Below are 22,763 nucleotides of genomic sequence, written 5' to 3' on the forward strand. Positions count from 1 at the left end.
GTCATTTTGTGTGACTTCATTTTTGAGACAGTATCTCACTAGGTTGCCCAGAAAGGCCTTGAATTTATATTCTGCCTGCCTCAGCCTCCTGAGTAGCTGAGATTATATGCTTCTGCTGCCAAGCCAGGCTTTCTCTTGTTTTTTAAGTTTCTTAGCAACACTGTACTAAAACCTCTAATTATTCTCATGTTGTGTCAAATGCAAGGTCCATTATAAGGGCCCAGTAGGTATTAGCTGGTGTCACTGTTGTGATTATGCAACCTTTTCTGTTCCTTAAACTGCAAGGAACATCTGCTCTACGGAAGATATAAACAGTGGTGGTTCTCTGGGTGGTCACAGGAAAGATCAGCTGTCCCTTCCTAGAAGGGAAATCATGATTGGAGCTCAGGCATAAAGAATCCAGCCTTGGTCTCTGACAAGGCTGTATTGTCATGATGTACCCTCTTTTTCCTGATAGATGTGATTGATCTTGGTCAGTGTTCTGCTTCTGTGAAGAGACAGTGTGACCAAGGCAACTCTTATAAAGGAAAGCATTTAATTTGGGCTTGCTTATAGTTTCAGAGATTTAGTCGGTTACCATCATAGCAGGAAGCACAAGCGTCAGGCATATGTGGGGTTGGAGAAGTCACTGAATGCTACATCAAGATGCGCAGGCAGAGACCAAGACACTGGGCCTAGCTTGAGCATTTAAAACCTTAAAGCCCACCCCTGATGACACACTTCTGCCAACAAGACCACACCTCCTAATCTTTTCAAATAGTGCCACTTCCTGGTGTGCAAGCATTCAAATATGGGTCCATGGTGGCCAATCTGACTCAAACTACTAAGTAGCCCTTCCAGCAACTTCCCCATTGACAGATTCATTCAAAGCCCAATACAAATAATTCTTTCCTACCAGTTTGTTGATACTCCTTCTCTGACAAGTAGAGATGAAAGGGCCTTGGGCATCGTCAATCCCACCTGATTTGGAGCAGAGTTGGACTTCCAGAAATGTAACGAGAGCTTTTCGTTTAAGGCTATGGCCTGCCACTTGTGCTGCTGGACCATTAGAGAAACCACAGAGGCAAGCTGAACCTCAGCTACTTTGAACATGGAGTTGCTCCCTTTCTTTAAAAAGGGGCAACAGGAGGAAGGCTCTTGGGTGGGAGAGAGTTCTGGGGCCTCAGGGCCTGGCAGACCAGTATTGCCCCAGCCTCACCAGAGGCCCAGCAGTCTAGCAAATCAAATCATCAAATCGGCATCCCCTAGCCATGCAGAGGAAGGCACACACTGGAGCAAGAGGGCAAGAGTAAAGCTCTCAATGGCTCAGCCCTTTCATTTCACAGATAAGAAAAGCAGTGTTTGAATTTCTGTTAAATCAGATCCCCATTGTGTGGTTTTTTTTTTTAAAAGAGAGTTCTGGGAAAAAAAAAATACGTAATAGCCAGTGATAGGATTTAAAACTTCTTCTTGGAAGGAGACTTAAAGTTACAAAAATCTTATCAGCTCCTTTAGAAAAAAAAAAAAAGAGTGGTATTTATTTGATTTTAGCAATAGAAATGTCACCTGGCTCTCAGAGCCCTGGAGTCAGGGAGCTTGGTTGCTCAGAAAGTTGAAAAGCAGAATAAAAGCGCTCTGTCTGAAGGATAGTGACTCATCCTAAAATCAGATTCATCAGCATCTCCGTCTTTGGAATCGACTTCAGGTCAAATTCTTCAACAAGTCTAAAGTTCATCAGTCCTTCAAGCCAACCTTCTCCCGACCTCACTCTTCACATCGCTCATAGCTCAAGTTCCCAGCCTAGCTCACAGAGACCCCAATGCCCTCCTTACTGATGCTATTCCCTGCCTCTTCTTCTCCTTTTGTGTGTGATTGTGTGTGCGTGTGCGTGTGTGTGTGTGTGTGTGTGTATGGTGTGTGTGTGTGGCATGTATGCATGGTGTGTGTGAGGGATGTGTGTGTGGTGTGTGTGTGTGTGCTGTGTTTGTGCGCATGTGTGGTATGTGTATGGTATGTGTGAGTATGGTGTATATGTGTATGTGTGGTGTGTGTGCATGTGTGGTGTGTATGTGTGCTGTGTGTGCATGTGTGGTGTGTATGTGTGGTGTGTGTGTATGTTCTTGTACACTTGTATAAAGGGCAGAAACTCAATTCAGGGTCTTTCTGTGTTGTTTTCCACCTTATTTAAGACAGGACCTCTTGGTAAATTTGGAGCTCACTGGTTTGGCTGCACCAGCTTGACAGTAAGTCTCAGGGACGCCTCTGTGTCTGCTCACTTCTATCCCCACACCTACCCCAAGTCCTGTGACTACAGGCACGCCTGTCTGTCGTGCCTGCCGGGGACCCATGTCTGACTGTCCAGCAAGCACTTCGCGCACTGAGCCATCTTCCCGGTGCCCTCTTATTGCCCAGTGTAGGAACTCTGAACGTAGCATGTGCTCCATAAAACCGGGAAAGTAGACGTGTCTTTGCCCTCGGCCCCTGCTGCTTCTTTTTTCCAATCAGAAAAAATGAGATTAGAGATTTCCCACACCTCTGAGGCCTACCCCCCAGTATCCTGCTCCCTAGTATCCTGCGGCCAGTAAGTGCTCGTGTAAATATGCTCATTTGTACATTTTCCTCCTTTTTTCTTCATCCACATATCCTTTCAGTAACTACCATGCTTCCATACAGTACTATCTTAGACCAACCATCAGACAAAGGCACCATGTCTCCCGAGGGAGCCTCAGCTGCCCAAACCAGCGCTTGAGGACTCAATAGAGAAAAATTCAGGATTCTGTTGTGTGAGGCCTCCCACTGCCCTGATGAGTGGACACCCTCAAACAGCACCACTGGTCTCTGACTTCAGGGTCTCCCTGACTGCTGTGCAGACATGAGACCACATAGCTTGGTGGGAGGGATTCTTGAAGAGGCTGCAAAGCCTGATTGGAGTGTAGAGAGCAGATGACTCCAGCGGGTGATGTAGAAGAAGGAATGGCAGAGCAAGTTCAGCAATTGTAAATGAGACCCATCTTGGTCAAAGACCCTGACATAGCTCCTGGCTCCATCCTCACACTCTCTTTCTTTCATGCACACAGTTGCAATGTTTTTAATGGAAAAATAAATGCTTGCACATGATAAAACATTCATAAGGTGTAATGAAATACACACAGATTTCTATCTATGTCAGACTGCCTCCTACCCTGGATTGCCAGAGCCCTCATGCCCTCTCCTGAAGTACACACTAATATTCCTGAAAGATGTTGCTTGTAACAAGTGTGTGTGTGTGTGTGTGTGTGTGTGTGTGTGTGTGTACAGAGAAGCATGCTGCACTTACTTTTGACTGTTATTTTCAAAAGTTGTTTATTTATGGGAGTTAGCCTCCCAGTACCAAGGAGGGCAGAAAAAGGAAGAGGTCGAATATCCTGGGACATATGAGGAGCACTCAGCAAGGCTGGCAGAGAACTAAAGCTTGGGAAAGCAAGTCCCCTGGCCCTTTCCTACCAACACATGCTGAGACTCCTCCTCACCACAGGTGGCACTGAGATCTGGGCCAGCCACTGACAGCAGGCGAGCTGACTTCAGTAGCTTCAATGATCACGACTACATGGCTCCCTAGGGACTGAGAAGGCCCACCAGCTGCCACCCCATTCCTGCCCCCAACTCATTGTCCCCCAGAACAGCAGATGTCAGTTGGGTGATCACTACTCATGGTCCGTATGTGCTGTTTGCTAAGGGATGCTGATGTAAGGTTGGGTGAGAAAGCCTCAATTTCGTGCCATCTCCAACAGCATGAGAAGATTTGGGAGCAGCCTGAAAGGATGCTGGGCCGTGCTGTCACTGAAATGCTGCCCTGAGTGCTGGACACACTCTCTTTTCACTTTAGCTTTAACTGTTTCTCTCTGCTCTTCCCTCCCCTTTTTTTCTCCCCTCCCATTTCCTTGTTTCTTCTCCTCTTCCCTTCCCTCCTCACCCCTCCTTTCCCATCCCCCTTTCTCCCCTCTTTCCCTCTCCTTTTCTCCCCTCCCCTCCCCTTCCCCACAAATCTTGTTCCTTGTGAGTCTTTCTGTAAACTTCAATTCCAATCCCATCTTAAGTCTGAAAAACTCACAAGACATAAACAAGGATATAACAAATAAATAATGATAATTATCATAGCGACCACTTATCTTCGTTATTTCTCATGGCTATTATATAAGAAATATTTTTATCCTTTTGTGGGTAGTGACACTAAAGCTGCGTACCTCAGATGACAATGCTAAGGTCACTCAGCTAAGAAGCAACAGGTCCTTCTGGTCTCACACACACCTTGAGCTCTCTGTCCTCAATCTATTTCAGAAGTCTAAGAATCAGAACTTGAGCTCCAAGTGGCCACTGCGTTTTCTGTCCTCTCACATCTCAGGACACATCTCTTCCCAGTCCAACCCCCAAATCAACCTTCCTTCTGTAAGTTTGACTTTCCACCTCCTTCTGCTCCAGGACAGGGCACTTCTGTGACTCATCCCACATTATCAGTAACAACTGTTGGCACACCTGGTTCTTTCAGGTTGCATTGACTTAGGCCATTAGGCCTTTCTGAACTCCAGCCTGAGTATCTAAGAATAGAGACAATAATGCCCCCCTCATTATGTTTGGATAAGATCCTGTGTATAAAATCCTTGGCTTATTGCCTGGCACATGTTATCTTGCAACCCCTTTTCCATTTCAAGATGGAACAAGTCTCTGCCCTTATCATGAGTAATGGATGAATCTCAACATCTTCTAGTGAAGAAATTGAAATCAGAGAGGTTCCCAAAGAGAAGTTGAAGGAGCACTCTGGGCCATAAATTAGGGGCAAGAACTCTCTCTATGTTTTAAACATTTATTTATTTATTTATTTATTTATTTATTTATTTATTTGGGTGCACATGCTACCATGTATATATCCATATCTGGTACCCACAGAGGGCAGAAAAAAAAGTGATGGATCCCCTGGAACTGGAGTCACAGGTGGTTGTGAGCTACCATGCGGGTGCCAAAAATGAGCCAGAGTCCTTTTCAAGAGCAGCAATTACTTGTAACCACTGAGCCATCTCTACAGCCCAGAGGACAAGGAGCCTTTTGAATTCACATTCTCCTTCCAGTCTCTCTTTCCATCCTACCCAGTGCGAGGAGTCCCTGGAAAACCAAACACTCGTCTTTTGTTCCTCTACCACCCGCCACACCTTGAATCCACACTCTGGATCCAAAAGAGGCCTTTTTCTGTCACGGCATTCAGTCATCTGCTCATGCCTCCACACCAGCAGATGCTTTCCTGGGTGTGGCATCATCTCAGAAGCCTCTGCTCCTCCCCCCCCCCCCCCCCCCGCCCCCAAGCTTCCCAGGCTACATTTAAATTACAACTGACCATTTGCATGGAAGAGAGCATCTGTCTAGCTAGACTGCTGGCTTCTTCAAGGGCAGATACTGTCCTATTCATCTTCACAGCCTCTGTTCAGATCAGTGTCTGGAATATAATTGTTGGTAAACTTTTGTTTTGAAGTCAACTGCAAGAAGTACGAAGATGGATTAGCTTGCTTCCTTCAGGGCACTGACAACATAGGTGCCTGAGACCAAACATTCCCATTCACACGCCCCATATCATGTTATATAGACTCATGCTCAATGCTCCACACTGAGGATAATTGTATTACCTTCTCCCCTTCTCCAACCCACAGGGGATCCCAGCATCTGCTCCATCTCCAACCCTGATTTTGTCATTTACTCTTCGGTGGTGTCCTTCTATGTTCCCTTTGGGGTGACTGTCCTGGTCTATGCCAGGATCTACATGGTCCTGAGGCAAAGGCGAAGAAAACGGATCCTCACTCGACAGAACAGCCAGTGTATCAGCATCAGACCTGGCTTCCCTCAGCAGGTATGCACCCGGCAGGAGCTAAGGGGAAGGCACAGCAGCCCTCAGCCTCCATGTGACCAACTGTGAGCATGGTGCCAGCATCCACACTTAGGAGACAGATGTCATCGCATCCCCTTCTACCCATCTGGCCTTATAGGATAGGAAATGCAATATTGAGAATGTACTGGCTCTCCCAAGATCTCACCTTTCTTGGTAAGCTGATAGCACACTTTCTAAATTGCTCTACCTCTCTTTAGCGCCTTCCACCCGCTACAGTTCAGATGTCCCACAAGGTCTGATTTTATTGAACTGGGATAGGGGTCAGGGTAGCATTTCACGGTGACTGTTGTACCTTGTAGTGCTTTCTGCCCTTAAACCACTCATTCCAAGAATCATCCACCCTCGCCTGACTTCCTGATCTGCCCCTGGGTCAAGGTACTGACCAGTTTGGGGGATGGCTTTTTCTAGGCTCTACAAAGGAAGTTTGGAGCCTCACACTGATCTTACAGCTCCTTGAACTTTAGATTTTGCTCACATTGCTGCCTGCCATGAGGTGGCTTCCCTGCCATGAATACCAAATCACTTCCAACCAACTAGCAAAAGGACCATTATATTATAATGCCACTGTCTTCAAGGAGCTTGGAAATTGGATATGAAAATAAATCTCACTTCCACCACCACCCCACACACACACCTCAAAAAAAAAAAAAAAAAAGAACAATGAAAAACTCTGTACCAATTGGGATGTTTTCCAAATGTGAAGTGAAAGCAATGGAGTAACCAAATATTAAATGTAATAGAGGTTAAGAAAAATGGCTAAGCCTCAGGAAAGGGCTGTCTGGGCTGAGAAAGAACTGAGTTTAGTCTTAAGACAGAACCAGTTTGGGTGTCTAGCTTAATAGCTGATGACCTGTGTAGATCAAACTCTCAAAGTCAAAGTTCTAAGACCTGCCTAGAAAAAGACAAAAGTCATGAAATAGGAGATCATGACCTGAGGCTTAGGACACGAATAAATTGCATTCCAAGAACTGCCTTGCTACATAATTACATATGACATAGTTCAATTTTGTAGAGATTATCCCACAACTGATTGTCTCTCCTTCAACCTTTCCCAGTCTTCCTGTCTGCGGCTGCATCCCATTCGGCAGTTTTCAATAAGGGCCAGGTTTCTGTCAGATGCCACGGGACAAATGGTAAGTGGGTGTGACTTGGATCATAGGGAAAGAATGAGACATCATTCCCTAAGACGCTGATTTGTCTTGATTTCACTCCTACCACAAAGCAGAATTCCTCACTGATCCCACACATCTATTTGTAATATATGCCAAGATTCCAGAGTCTTCGTGAGTAAAGTCTCAGAATAGGTTTCAAACAAGGACACGCAAAAATCATAGGACTAGTAGGATAGATCTCAATGACTGGAGTAAATGGCTTTCAGATGTGGTGTGAGGATGCCATCTAGAGCCACCTGCAGTAGATGGAGAAAAGATATCAATGAAATGGACATATGGGAAGAGGCAGAGAAATAAAACATCCAAGCGTTCTGATCATTACTGATGGTGTACGAAACTATGACAATTTCACGGTCACGCTACACCTTGCCTTTCTAACTCAGCCCAGACCTTGGCATACCTAGCTAGCAGAGTGCAGAAAAGAAGCTAGAGATGTCAGATGCAAGAGCAGGGTTCCTCTTCCAGTGCTCACATCAGGAATTAAACTTGAAACACTGATAATGATGAAGAGTTGAGTCTTGTCCCAGTCTCTGTAATTAATTAACAGCTCTGTACATGATCCTGATGTAGCAATTAGAGACTCTTGATATGAATGAGGTAACAGGTAGATAACATGTTTAAAATGAACATGGCAGATCCATGGTCTGAGGAGATGCCAAGGCTAAAAAGGAGAGGTGCTGACTTCCCGGGAGGGATGGGTGAGTGGTGAGGTTGTATCTCCAGGAGTGTGGAGAATGAGGTTCTGTCATCTGTGGGTAAAAGTCTTTCTACCAGCCATCCAGCCACAGAGGAATCAGTGTTCACACATCAGCTATGGAGGTAGCATGGGATCTTGAAAGAACCACTCTCTTCTCATAGGACAGATATTCACATTAGTGTCATGGAAGCAGGGTATTCTCCTGTTCCATAGGCACTCCCAACTAATCTCCAACCCCAACTAAAACAGGCTAGAAGTTAAATATTGTGATTTTTTTAAGATAATGGATGCCACCTTAATCATGAACATTATCTTGGCTGTAGATTGGAATAACATAATGTACTCATATTAATTATTAGGAAATCACATCAGAACAAAACCCAACAGTTCTGATGTCTCCAACCCAAAGGCTCACATTGTGAATCTTCCCTGTCTGGGCTTGGTTCAGGTACTAAAGTTTCTAGCTAACCTAGATAGTAGGGCAGCGGAAGGATAAAGAAGAAATAGCTGGCTTTTATGACTACAGTGGTAGGAGTTACAGAATCCTACTTCCTATTCAAGATGGACACATGTATCTAATCTTTCAAATATGAAAAGCTCAAATGTTAAACACACACTTATCAAGCCCATTCCCCAGGCAAAAATACATTCTATTTTTCCTAGTTTGTTTTCTATCTTACAATGGAAGTATAAGACAGTTAGTTAACTTCTTGAAAGATAACATCTACTGTCTAAGAAAGTTATGGTGCAATTTTTAGTTTGTTTTCTTTCTTTTTTCCTTCCTTTAAACATTGATATTCAAAATTTCAAAACTGAAAAATGTGGCAGATGCCTAGGACCCCAGGTATTTGGGAGGTAGAAGCAGAAGAATTAGAAACCTCCTGGCAAATTCAAGGCCAGCCTAAGCTACATGACACCCAGTCTTAAAACAAAGAAGAATTGAGTTAACTTTTTTAATGAAGAGACAAGGGGGCTAGAAAGATGGCTCAGTGGTTAAGAGTATTGACTGCTCTTCCAGAGGTTCTGAGTTCAATTCCTAGCAACCACATGGTGACTCACAACCATCTATAATGGGATCTGAGGTCCTCTTCTGGTGATAGCTATAGTGTACTCATATAAATAAAATAAATAAATCTTTAAAACAAAATGAAGAGACAAAACAAACGCAGAGTTGCCCTCAGCTATCTTCAGTAGTTATCTATTTGTGATTAATCTTTGTTAATGAGAGCGCTATTTCATATGTGCTCCCATTAACAAAACACATATACTCTCTCAAGAATAAAATACCAAGTATCCAAGGCTCATACCTTTACATCTCATAAGTGGTTGTAACTATAACTTATTTGTTTAAGAACTTGAAGCCTGAGCATGGGGTCCCCAAAGGAGGAGTTAGAGAAAGGACTGAAGGAGCTGAAGGTGTTTGCAGCCCCATAGGAAGAACAACAGTATCAAAAAAACAAACAAACAAACAAACAAAAAAAAAACCCCAGTCTTCCCCCCACCCTACCCCACCCCCATGCTCCCAGGGACTAAACCACCAACCAAAGAGTACACATGGAGGGACCCATGGCTCCAGCCTCATGTGTAGCAGAGGATCGCCTTGTTGGACATCAATGGGAGGAGAGACCCTTGGTCCTGTGAAGTCTTGATACCCCAGTGTAGGGGAATGCCAGGGCAGAGAGATGGGAGTAGGTGGATGGGGTGGTGGAACACCCTCATAGAAGCAGGGGAAGGTGGGGGATGGGATAGGGGGGTTTCCGGAGGGGAAACCAGGAAAGGGAATAACATTTGAACTGTAAATAAATGAAATATCCAATAAAAAATGCAAAAAAAAAGAAAATTTAAAAAACAAAAACAAAAAACTTGAAGCCTTGTAGGGTTTTCCATACTCCAGATTTTGCCTACCACGTCTCCCAGATTAATGTGTTAATTGCTATACCCAGGTCTTTCTAACTCAGAAAGGCCAGACTACAGTGCTTGGGTGCCTTCCCCCCGGGTTGCTGCAATGATGGAATGTTCTCTGGGGTAGCCTGTTTTCAGTTGTAAAGTCAGAAGCCAATTTCCGTAACTCTCTGTGGTCCCACCACTCCCCCTGTAGGGTGTACACTAGGGTTTCCTCCCTTCTCTTTTCATTGTCTTCCCCTTTCAGGAGCACATAGAAGACAAACCATATCCCCAGAAATGCCAGGACCCTCTCTTGTCACATCTACAGCCCCTCTCTCCTGGCCAGACACATGGAGAGCTGAAACGCTACTACAGCATCTGCCAAGACACTGCCTTGAGGCATCCAAACTTCGAAGGAGGGGGAGGGATGAGCCAAGTGGAGAGGACTCGGAACTCCTTAAGCCCCACCATGGCACCCAAGCTCAGCTTAGAGGTTCGAAAACTCAGCAATGGCAGGTTATCCACATCCCTGAAGCTGGGGCCCCTACAGCCTCGGGGAGTACCACTTCGAGAGAAGAAGGCCACCCAGATGGTGGTCATTGTGCTCGGTAAGTCTGAGTTGCTAGTTTGGGTTGGGTTCGGTGGTTAGTTGAAGCTGGGTGCTGCAATTTGGGTTATTATAGCCACCTTTAAAGAACATTGGCAATTGAACTATAAAATTTCTATAATATAACTGAAAGGGTTTCTGTATGAATATTAACGCTTATGGAGACTCAAAAAACTCAATGAATTTATGAAGCCACTTAATTTGGGCTATCATAGTGAATTATAGTGTATAAATGATAATGATTGAACAAAAGCGTGTGGCACACATTAGGTATTTAATAAGTATTTACTTACTTTAAAATACAAGGGAGAAAATAGGATGGCAAAACTCTACTGTCCTATGATGTGATACTGCCCAGATCATTTAAATACAGGAAAAGAAGGACAAAACACATTCATCAAGGTGTCAAAAAGTGGCTGTCTTTAAGTAGTGGGTGGTTCTTCTCTTTCTATGATCCTGTATTTACCGAGTTCTCCACTGTTGTATGTGGCCAATTTTAAGTTTCACAGTAGAGAATCTAAATTCTAACACCTAATTAATTAAAGGTTGATGAATCACAGATGTAACAAACATTAGTGAGGGTGATTTCATCATGACCAGTGTCACTGAGGAGACTCCATATCCTCAGACTCAGACTTCCAAGCACAGGGGCTCGATTGATCAGGTCTTTAAGGGTTTTGGCATCTTTATCTCCCTGCACAGGAAGGCACTGAACAAATATCTGATTTAATGCAAAGGGGGGAAAAAAAGGATTGGCCAAGAAATTCCTAAAGGTCAAACTAGAAAGTTCATCTAGCAACAAAGGCCTGAAGTGGATGAAAGACATCAGAATGGGGTCCACTTCAGAGACACATGTGTGTCTAATCATACCTACTTTGTAGAGTTGTTGTAAAAAATTAAATGGGTAATACCAATGAAAGACAAGGCCAATCACTGAGCGAAAGCAATGCTAAGCAAACAGAAAGAAAGCAGCATGGAAAACTCCCAGCAAAGTGCCCAGTGGGGGGGGGGGGAGAGATTGCTTTTCATGTTGCTTACTAGCAAACTCCTTATACAGCTTCTCTCTTTCTTTGCAACCCAGGGGCCTTCATTGTCTGTTGGCTGCCCTTCTTCTTGACTCACGTTCTTAATACCCACTGTCAGGCATGCCACGTGTCCCCAGAGCTTTACAGAGCCACGACATGGCTTGGCTACGTGAACAGTGCCCTGAACCCTGTGATCTACACCACCTTCAACATAGAGTTCCGCAAAGCCTTCCTCAAGATTCTATCCTGCTGAAGGAGGAGAAGAGACATTCCCTTTACCCACTTCAAGATGCCAGGCAGTTTGGACCCCCAGGAGGGTCTGGTTGGAATGACTGCCCTGGCCTCTGGCACCCGTGGTATGAAGAAGATTCGTGAAGCAGGATAACCCGGGTTAGGAATAAGAAGCTGTTTACTCCACGATAGAGATATACTACCTCCCCAGCTTACATCTGGCTCTTTCCTGCCAGTCTTCAAATTGCTAAGTGCTAGGCAATAATTCAGAGAGAAGTTGATTTTAAAAAATAATAATAATATGTGGGACACACACAGAGAATTGTCATCGGAGACACGATGCAGTGTAGTGAAGGAAAAATGAGCAGGTCTCAGCAGTCTCAGCCTGCCAGGGGTCCTTGAAGTCACAGTCAGGAAGCCGTCTTGTAGAACACTAAGTTCCTCTTCGTTCAGGCCTGTAATTAACTGTCAGCACAGCTAACCTTAAGCATCCATGGGGCCCATTTGCTTGTTTTCTTTCACTGTGTCCTAAAATATGAAAGGCAAGGCCAATGTTTATATATCCCAAATATATATCTGTGGAATAGAATTGGCTGCATTTGATGAGGGAAATTCTCACCCCAGAGTGGACACTGTCCCACAGTGGGACTTGGGGCTTTGTTTCTACTCTTACTTACCCTACATGTTAGCTCTGGCTACGAAGGCCCTCTGCTTTAAGTCCCTGACTTTATCAAGACAATTCTGGTGTCTTGGTTTTTAGAATCATTCTAGACAAGTCATTTAAGTGAAGAAGGTAAATTGATTTCCTCTGCAGTGCCATGGCTGGACTTTGTGGTTCAGAGAGTGCCTTCCATGTGCTATCTATCATCTGACTGTTTTCCTAGCCAGGAACTTCCATCTGCTTGACAGAGACCCAAAACTTTCAGACCCTGATCCCCGCCAAGTGTTACTTTCCCCCCAGTCTCTGCAGCTGCTGTCCTCAAAGATGTCAGTCTCCCCTTGCTTTTGCCCGTGTGGGTGGTAGTGATTTGCCTAGACTTTCAGAGGACCTCAGTACTGAGAGTACTCAGAGGAGCGGGGGTGGGGGGTTGGGGGGTGGGGAGGATGGCTTTCCAAACCATCACATGGATAGAGTTTATAGCATCCTAGTCAGATCTTAAACATTAACCCTCTAACAACTGTGTAGCAAAAGCCGGGTGTGGTGTCTCAAGGGGAAAAAAAAACTGCACCAGAAATAATTTGTAAATGCCAATCAAAGTAGCATTTAGAAGGAGCTCACATCATTTACCTTCTCACCTAAAAATGCTGCTTTTTATTGATTGCAGAATCAAGATCAAATTTATGGATAATTTATGAAAAGCTGTCAGTCTGAACTTCAATAAATTTACCTTTAAGAGCATTAGTAGCTAGCATGACAGATAGTGGCTACCGCGCTGTTAAAACTTTAAAGAGCCCAAGAAGTTTCCAAAGAATCCAAGGCTTCCCCCTCCCCATCTTTATTCCCCTGATCCTAATGAGTCAGTTGTCTGATAGTCCTGGATGCTTTGATTCGAGCACTTAAAAGTGTTATTATCTATAATAACTGGTATTGTAACACAGTGTGAAAACCCGAATCCTCTCTGCCCACCGACTCTTATACTTAGTGTCATATGGAATGATAGGTTTATGCTACAAGCAAAGCTGAATCCTGAACAGTTAAATCTGTAAAAGTAAAGGTTTGTGATTTCTAGGTTTCCTCCATGCAAAACAAATAAAAACAGAAGAGCCTATTGGGTAAGATACTACAGAATTCTATGTAAAAAAAAAAAAATCAGAATTCTAGAGGCAGAAATCTAAGCATTGGTATCAGTACCTTTGTGAAGAAGACTGACAGCAGATAATTTTCATTTCATTTCATTTTATGTGTATCAGAGTTTTCCCTGCATGTATGTATGTGTATCACATCCATGCCTGGTGTCTGCAAGGTCAGAAGAGGTCCCTGGATCATCTGGAAATGGAGCTGCCATGTTGGAACTGGGAATTGAACCCAGGACCTCTCAAAGAGGAGCAAGTGCTCTTAATCACTGTGCTATCCCTCAGACCCCTTTGTATCTTTTCTTGGTATTAAGTGAACCAACCTTTATAATAACCTTAGCTAAATGGCATCATTTAAAAGATGGAGAAACTGAGACAGAAGGAGGTTAAACATTTGTCTGCAGGTCAAGCATTGTCAATAAGTGGATTTGGATGTACAACATCTGACACCCATGTTGATTCACGGCTTCCTGACAAAAAAGGAGAGGCAGAGGAAGGTAGAAAGAAAAAGATAGAGTGGAGATCCTAGAATGAATCTAACCCTACTCTGTGAATCATCTACTATGTCTGAGTAACTTTCCTACCTTTTAAATTTACTTCTCAACTCTGAAAGGATTTGTCATGAAGTCATCTCAAAGCTGGTTTGGGGCTACTAAACACTATGAATCCTTTTTTTTTTTATTTAAATAGACAACAAGCAGAGAAGCACATTGCTCACGAATTGCTCTGGTAGACTATAAGCTTCTGGTGGGAGTTTAGAGCATGTACTCGAGTGCCTAAACTGCTCGGTATCCAGCCTAAGATATTGGTCTCATTCTCCTGCCATGTTCTAGTCCTAAGCAGTAGCATAGGAAATCCACAGTCCCCAGAGAGTGATTGGTTCTGCCTTCTCCTTCACTTATATAAAAGAGAACTAAGTAAGGCTCAGAATTATGGCCCCCAGTTAGGTAAAAGCCACCAGCTGTACTGAATCCTACCTCACTGCTCACTCTTCTTTGACACATTCCCCCCAAGAACTCGCAAAGACTTTTAACTCCATATAGATTTACTGTAAGGTCACATTGTCACTTCTACCATTAAACACCTGTTTATCACCTATAACGCACCTATTGGCTCCACAATGTATCTTAGTCTGTACAATGTCTACTTCCCAGAATTTTTTTCTGGCCCAAGAACTTCCAAGAGAAATCACAAACATGTCTCCAAAATTCCCACTGCAATCTCTTTATCCCAAGACCCTCCATGCTATCTCTTCTACCTCTCTAGTTTCCACCATGATCTAGCACTTTCAAACTTGGGGCTTATTATTCTCTCTATCTCTCTGTTTGTCTGCCTGATTGTCTGTCTTCTCTCTCTCCATCCTTCCCTCCCTCCCTTCCTGTCTGTCTGTCTGTCTTTCTTTCTTTCTTTCTTTCTTTCTTTCTTTCTTTCTCTCTCTCTCTCTCTCTCTCTCTCTCTCTCTCTCTTTCTTTCTTTCTTTCTTTCTTTTCTCCTCTCATGTAATGCATTCCAACTGTAGCTTCTCCTTCCTCCACTCTTCCAAGTCCTCCCCTCCCCTCGATACCCAGATTCACTCCTCGGTTTCCTTTCAGAAAAGAGCTGGCTTCCGAGGGACATTAACTGAACATAGCATAACACGATACAATAACATTAGTCACATACCCTCATATCAAGGCTGGACAGAGCAACCCAGTAGAAGGGGAAGGGTCCCCAAAGCAAGTGAAAGGGTCAGAAACAGCCCCTGCTCCCACTATTAGGAGTCCCACAAGAACAGCAAACTACAGTACCGTAACATATATGCTAAGGATGTAGCTCAAACTCATGCAGGCTCAGTGACTGCTGCTTTAGTCTCTGTAAGGGCTCATTATTTTCATTGCCAACATGACCGCAAATCTCAGAAGAGATGTTGGCCTGAATGAATAAGGGCATAATTATTGGGAAAGACTCTTCCAGAATCCAAAGGAATATCATACTTCCCCACTATTTGAGTAAACTGTAAGTGGCACAGGAATCTTAGTGTATTCCAATCAACACTCAACTCATTCAAATAAACACTTGCCTCTTCTAAAGCACCATCGCCAATACTTCATTACCCATTTTCTTAAATCAACCATTTATTCAATAAATACTTGTGTATCACCTTCTCGTGAGTCAGGCACTGCACTAGATACCAAAAGGCACTGTCCAGGAAGACATAGTCATTGCCCCACCTTCCTTAAGAAGTCTTATAGGCCAATAAGGAAATAACTTACATATGTAGTGACTACCTGCTTGATGCCTAGTTTAAAATTCACAGAATTCTAGGTGTTTGGCAAACCCAACTTTAGTTTTGAGATAACTTCCTAGACAAATACAATCAGAGTTGAGATGATATTCAAACGTAGAAAAGATATTTCAGACAGAGTAGTCGCTGGGGAACACAATTATCAGAACAAGCAAAGATTATGGAAACAACTGCAAAAAAAATTACATCTGACCATTGCAATGAAGCTATAGGGATGGGATGGGCAGGGAGGGACTTCATTTCTCAAGATCTCATGTTGTTCTAGATCTGGCAGTGATCTAATGGGCCACTTGTTACATAGTACTTCTAGGTCTTGGACCCCCAGACTCCCATGTGTGCTGCACATACTGTGGAGTGTCCACTGCTGATTTATGTACCTATTTTCTCTGTGCTGTTCTGGTTTCAACAAATGCAGGCTCTAATCTGAATTCTTTTATCTTTACTGAAGAAGAAGGACTTCCCAGTTGAATGGACTTGATATCAGAAAGGGTTACCACTAGGAAGTTTGGAGTCTTTGGATCAGAAATCAAGGGAGGTCACTCAAAGAGGTTTGTTGTTGTGAATGCTTGGGTCAGAAACACCCAGAGAGGTATGAAGGTTAAGAGTGTCATTTGCAATAGTTATTTGCTAGAGATCCTGACTCTCAGGTCTGTGCTTCTCATTTGGTATCTCCTGACATTAGAAGGCTGGGAAAGCTTAATTTGAATCAATACACAGGGAGCAGAGAAGAGATGACAGGCAATTAACTTGATTCCTCCATTCTACCTAATTGTCTACTCATCAGCTGAGGAAGCAAGTGAGTTGCCATGACTACCTCCTGACACAAAGACTCAGCGCAGGTGATGCCATTGTCAGCTCATCTCTGTGCTACATGGCTGACAGAGGCAGAACCCGAGAGTCCAGGACAAGCACAAACCCGGGCCCACTTGTTCCAATACCCTCACCTCAATTAATCATCTGTCTCTACCATAGTGCAACAAGCTTCTGCTTTGTATCGATCTGGTTCCTGGGAGGAGATGCTGCAGACTTCTAAGGATGACCACACCCTCAGGCAAAAGCAGGGATCACTCCATATTGGCTCTAACCACCTTATGGGAAACACAGGGTTCAGACGTGAGTCAAGGGCTGCAGATCTAGTGCTCTCGAAGACAAGTGACTTTGGGCAAGTGATATAGCCTCTTCTGAGTATCACTTTGCTCATGAGAAAAGTGGAGACCTAAAGTCCTGGTCTTTCTAATGAGACTATTTGAAGAAGTAGATAAAAATCACTAGCTAGTAGTTTTCTTTGTCTGTGCACGTTGCTATAGCGAAAGACTGCAGCCTGAATAATATATACCTGATATAACACAGTTTTTAAGGTTGGTATATATCTAAGATCAGGCACCAGGCATCTGAAGATGAGGAGAACACATATTCTTCAAAATGGCCTGGCTGTGTCCCTCATGATGCTCAATTCTGCCAACCCAACTTCTCTTCTGGCCTGGCAGAAGTGCCTTGGTTATGGGACACTAATGTTCAGGGCTGCTATAACAAGGGATCTCCGTGCTGTACAATTTAAAACAGTATCAGCTGTATTCACTCATGGTTCCAGAGGCCAGAATTATTTAGTCACAGTGCTTGCGGGGCTGTGCTTTCTCTGAAGACTCCAAGGGAAGTACATTCTTGACTTCATCCTAGTCTAGTCACTGCCAATCCCCTCGGCTTCCTCCTTAGCTTTGGCAACGTAAGTTTCCACCTTCAACTTCTTAGAGCGTTGTGTCTGGGTCTAAATTTTCCTTTTATAAATCACTGGATTAGGGCTGTCTTCACCCACTATGACCTTATCTTAACTTGCTTACATCTGCAAAGACTCTGCTTGGAAATCAAATCATTTACAGGTCCCAGAGTTTAGGACGTTAGCTTTGCTGTTTGTGAAATACAAGTCAGCCCATAAAAGATGGTGAGAGTTGTCCAGAAGGAAGGAGACTTGGGATATGGGTAAATGTGGGTATAGGTGTGAAAGTCTTATCGTCCTTAGTGTGAGAGGTTGGATTTCATCCCTGGCAGAGAGTCCCTCCACGGTCTGGGTGAACTCTAAAATTTCTGGAGTTCAACTTTATTTTTAGTAGAAGTGTTCAGCCTGAGTTCCTAAGGCTATAATAAATAATACAAACTTAAGCTATTTGTAGAAGGTTATAAACTATCTGCTGAGCCCCTAAAACCTGTAAACATGCTTATTAATAAAAGCAAAAGCTAATTCAAAAATCAAGCATTTGCTTCTCTGTGTCGTTTTGTTTTGTTTTGTTTTGTTTTGTTTGTTTTGTTTTGTTTTGTTTTGTTTTGTTTTGTTTTTCGAGACAGGGTTTCTCTGTGTAGCCCTGGCTGTCCTGGAACTCACTCTGTAGACCAGGCTGACCTCAAACTCAGAAATCTGCCTGCCTCTGCTTCCCAAATGCTGGGGTTAAAGGTGTGCCACTGCCCAGCTTTCTCTGTGTCTTAAAGGGGAGAATTGAACAGCAAACTCATTGTTGGTGGGGAAGATACATGAAAATATTCTGTATTTATTCTGTTCTCTGCCATGCCACTCTAGACAGACTGAAAATGATGGAGGATATTATTTTTTTGCCTTTAGGGAAAAAACTGATAAAAAAAAAACCTGAGTCTTGCATTTCAGTTGAGTAGATTCCATAAATCTCTACATTAAGACCCTTAAAAAGCTTATAATTTATCACAAGCTATAATCATGAGATTTGAAAATCAAAAAGAACGGTATCCCAGTTCTTAGTATAGAAATCCTCTCATGAACACTTCTGATCTGTGATCATCCATCTGTATTAAGGAGCTGGCTCGTTACTTCCCAAGACGTGTAACAAGTTGTCCTTTAAAAAAAAAAAAATCTCGCCAGGTCTGGAGACATGGCTCAGCAGATAAGAGCATGTGTATGCAGAGGACCTAAGTTTGACTCTCAGCATCCACACAGAGGTTCAGAACCATCTATAACTCTAGTTCCTGGGTATCTGAAACCCTCTTTTGGCCTCCACAGGTACCAGGCTTGCAAATTGTGCACAGACATACACACAGGCAAACACCAAAATGCATAAAATAAAATGATACATTTTAAAAATATATTGTTTAAAAAAATCCTGCTATCACTCAGCCAAAATCTGTCTCCTTTTAAAACCAGTCTTTAGGATCCACATCTTTCTTATGTGAATTTAAGACAATTCTCAATGTTTCAACTCCTCTACCTCTGACTCAAGAGTCATTCTCTTGAACTACTATCCTGGTTGATTTCCTTTGAATATAACTATTTTATTAGTTTCTCTTAAACTACGAGACCTCAATAAGTTATAATCCTTTAAATGTTGTTGAATCAGTTCAGAGTGCCATAGATTCATTATTCCCCATGATTGGAATATTCAATTTTTAATGACCCAGCTCAAATTGCATTGACTTTGTAGGGCTCATATTAAAATTCTGAAAAGGAAATTTGCATAGAGAATAGAGACGTTTAATAGGCTATGACTTAGGGATCGACATGTGTAAGGGGTTGGGGGAAGCAGAGGGAGTGCAGAAAGGATGATGGAATCGCACAGAGAAGAATCCCACAGGAAACAACGAAGTAGGTAGACCATTCCTGATCCCAGATGACTGGTCACTGGGGACAACTACCTCTTAAGAGGGGACATGATTTAGACAGGGGCGCTCTTCAGTTGAAAGCTTTTATTCCATTCTAAACAACTAGAGGAACAAATCCCCAAATGAGATCTAGGAGGCACGCATCCCAGCATCCACTACAAGCTTTATTCATATACTAGACTCTAGAAGCAGCAACATCAGGGACCTAGTTGGTTTCTCTTCCTATGGAAGTTTAGTAGGAGGGTCTATAATCTCTAGCAAGTCTCAAAATAACTTTCATCTTCTCAATACAAAGGAATAAAATATTGGTTCATGATGCAATATGGATAAACACATTACACTAATGCAAGAAGCCAGACACACAAATCACATCTATTACGATTTAGTCTTATTAAATATTCAGAATGGATAAATTCACGGAGATAAAGATTAGATTGGTAGTTCCCAACATGCATGTCTGATTTCTTCCTATGATAATGAAACTGGAACCACATAGAGAGAGAGAGAGAGCGGTTGCATGATATTGTAAATTACCAAATGTCACTGAATTATTCACTTTAAAATGGCTAGTTTTCTATCAATTAAGACGTTTAATTGTGAAAATTAACAAATCAAAAAGGATGGGGTCCTTTAACCTGTCATATCCTCAGATTGGAAGGCTCAGTATGTTGAGAGGACAATTTCCTACAAGTTGATATATATATATATACTTATGCAACTCTTTCAAAATTCCAGGAGACTTTTTCTTCTTTAAAAAAAAAATCTTACGAGCAGATTGTAAATTTATATAGAAATGCAAAAAACCCAGACTAGCCAAAACAAATTTTAAAAAGAAGAGATATCCAGAATAGGTAAATCCATAGAGACAGAAGGAAATTAATTATTTCCAAAAATGGGGATAAGGGGTAGAGAATTCTCACTCCCTGATTTCAAAACTTACTGTAAGTTACAGTTTCTAGCAGGACCAGTGCTACGTGACTGGAAGTAGGATTCTAGCACTTGGGAGACCAAGGCAAGAGGATTGTGAGTTTGAGGACAGCTCAGATGAACAAGATCCTGTCTCAAAAACCCAAAGGCTGAGGATGTACTCTGTGTGAACATGAAATACTCTCCTAGTGGGCACAAGGCCCTGGTTTCAGTATAGGCACTATAAAAAAATGAAGTTACCAACTATGGTATTTACATACAGATCTGTCAACTGAAAACAAAAAACCACTGAAAGTCTAAAATCTTTACATATATATATGTGTGTGTGTGTGTGTGTGTGTGTAAAATATATATACCTACTTCCTGGTTGATTTTGATTTCAATAAACAAAGACAGCTTATGAGTAAAAGAGTGTTCTAAACAAACAGCACTGAGATAAGTAGATAACAAGATGACAAACTTACACTAAGTAGAAAAAACAAGATATAAGAGTGTATAGGTACTCGATTCGGTAGCAAAGGCCTGGAATCCCAGCACTCCGGAGACTGAGACAGAAGATCAAGAGTTTGAGAACAGCCTGGACTACATAATAAGCTCAAGCATAGCCTTGGCTGCATTGCAAAAAATTGGTCTCAAAACCACAACCAACCAACAAAACAGAGAAAGGAAACAAAGTTGGGGCTGTGGTTCAGTGGTAGAGTGCTTACCTGCTGTGCACAGAGGCAATGCTTTCTGTCTCTAGTGGAAGGGAGGAGGTGGATTACACAATCCTGTCTGTATAAAATGGACCCTAAAAGGAAATTCTATAGAGACAAATAATACAGAACTAGTTGACTTGGGCAGGAAGTAGAAACTGAATTAACAATGAATAGAGGAATAGACCATAGAGGAATATGCTAGCAACTCGGCTGTGTCTCCCCAAAATTCATGTTAAGCCCTAACCAACAATCTAACCATACGTGTTTATAGGACCTATAGGGACATAATCAGGGATAAGTTGTATCTTAATAATAAGGTTCTGATATTATAATATTAGAGCCCTCAAAAGACTAGAATGTTTGTGAGGCCAAGTAGCACATAGTTTCAAATTCCCCGAGGGCTGCCCCCTGAGAAGGTGGTACATAAGTTATCAGTATAAAGCTTATGTTGTAATGGAAATTGGAAGATTTTTGGAGACGCTAAATATCACAGGGCATTTGCTAAAGAAAACTGTAGACCCAGAGAGAAGCCAGCCTAGGTGAAAGGCCATGTCTTTTACAGGTAGGGGGGGGGGTCATAGAAGTAGGACTGTCCATGTCTATCGGAGCCAACTTCATGACATCCTGGTCCCTGGATGCTAGACACGAAGACACAGTGTCTGGTGTCTGCTCCTGTAGGCTTCATTATTGCCTTAGTCCAATTTCCCTCCATTGTAGATGGGGTTTTTAAAACAAACAAACAAAAACCGTGTTGGTTCTTTGTGAATTTCGCATCATGCACCCCAACCCCACTCATCTCCCCCTCCACTCAGGCCCCCCTCCGCCCTTGCAATCTCCCCCACAACAGAGAGAAACAAAGCTCACTGTGGAAGCTGTCGAGTGTCCCACAGTATACCTCTGTCCACACTTCTTTGCCTGCAAATAAATGTTCACTGCAATGTCTTGCTGGTCTGGTACAAGGCTCCTGGCTTCTGTCACTCCATCAATACTGGAAACTCACCGGAACTCGTCTTGGATATCCTGTTGTTCTGTGTTATGGAGATCCTGTAATTTTGGATTTGTAGGACTGGGTCCTTCATGCACTCCAGCAGTTCATAGATGGGGTGGGCCAATTCAAAGCCCTAGATCTGGGCCTGAGTGGTCTTCCCACCTCCTGCTCTCATGACCCCAGGGCCAGATTTCCCACCACAGGTGGTGAGGGATAAAGGAGCAAGAGAGTATCTCTCCCTTGTTCATGCCACCCCATAGGAGTGGCTCACTCGCAACTCCTGCAGTGTACAGCCGGCTCTTCTGAGTACTGCAGATGGCTAAGGGTGGGAGAGCTTCCCTCCTGTCATGCCCCCAGGGCCAGCTCTCTCATGACCACTGAGAGAGGGGTGGGGCCAGTTCTGCACAGCCCTCAGACATCAACACATCCCCAAACGTTCCCAAAAGGCATTCTTCTAGTCTCCAGCTTGCTGCTTGCCCTAGCTCTGGGTTGGTGATCATCTCAGGCTAGTTCCCTGACCAGGACCCCTGGTGCCAGACTTACTGTAGTCTCAGTCAATCTTAGGCTACTAATCACTCAGATGTTCATAGGTCAAAACACTGAACATAGACATAGCCTCTCCCCTCTGTGCCACCTACTGCACATGTGATACAGCAGCCACATCTGCAAGGTCTCAAGAGGCACATAGAAAGGGAACTTTCACTTCATTTGTTCACCATTGTATACTGGAGTCATGTAAGCTCCAGTTTTATGATACTGGGACTCAGCTGAAAGTCTGCCTTGTTGGGGCTGGAGAGAGGTGCTCAGCAGATAAAGGCACTTGTTCTTACAGAGGACTTAGATTTGTTTCTCAATACTCAAATGCTGGCTTACAACCAACCAGAACTTCATTTCCAAGGGATCTTATATTCTCTTTTGACCTACATGGGTACCAGGCTCTCTCTCTCA

The 22,763-nt window shown here is 43.2% G+C and overlaps 1 protein-coding gene and 1 non-coding gene across 3 annotated transcripts in view; one reads left to right on the forward strand and one right to left on the reverse strand.

The window, feature by feature from the left end:
- Drd3 (dopamine receptor D3) overlaps nucleotides 1–14,671 on the forward strand; it is a 71,968-nt gene extending 57,297 nt beyond the window's left edge. The window contains exons 5-8 of one of the 2 annotated variants that reach the window (XM_006521777.3): nucleotides 5,655–5,851; nucleotides 6,946–7,023; nucleotides 9,909–10,251; nucleotides 11,332–14,671. In XM_006521777.3, the coding sequence (XP_006521840.1) occupies nucleotides 5,655–5,851; nucleotides 6,946–7,023; nucleotides 9,909–10,251; nucleotides 11,332–11,528 (815 nt within the window). In that variant the 3' untranslated portion in view covers nucleotides 11,529–14,671. The remainder of the gene's footprint in view (nucleotides 1–5,654; nucleotides 5,852–6,945; nucleotides 7,024–9,908; nucleotides 10,252–11,331) is intronic. The other variant, NM_007877.2, reaches the window with a different exon arrangement.
- A 7,700-nt stretch (nucleotides 14,672–22,371) lies between these two features.
- Gm26074 lies at nucleotides 22,372–22,500 on the reverse strand. The gene has a single exon (XR_003952013.1). It is a non-coding gene; the product is annotated as a small nucleolar RNA SNORA17 (small nucleolar RNA).
- Nucleotides 22,501–22,763: the final 263 nt, after the last annotated feature.

This window comes from Mus musculus, chromosome 16 (genome assembly GCF_000001635.26).
Source record: "Mus musculus strain C57BL/6J chromosome 16, GRCm38.p6 C57BL/6J".
Taxonomy (NCBI): domain Eukaryota; kingdom Metazoa; phylum Chordata; class Mammalia; order Rodentia; family Muridae; genus Mus; species Mus musculus.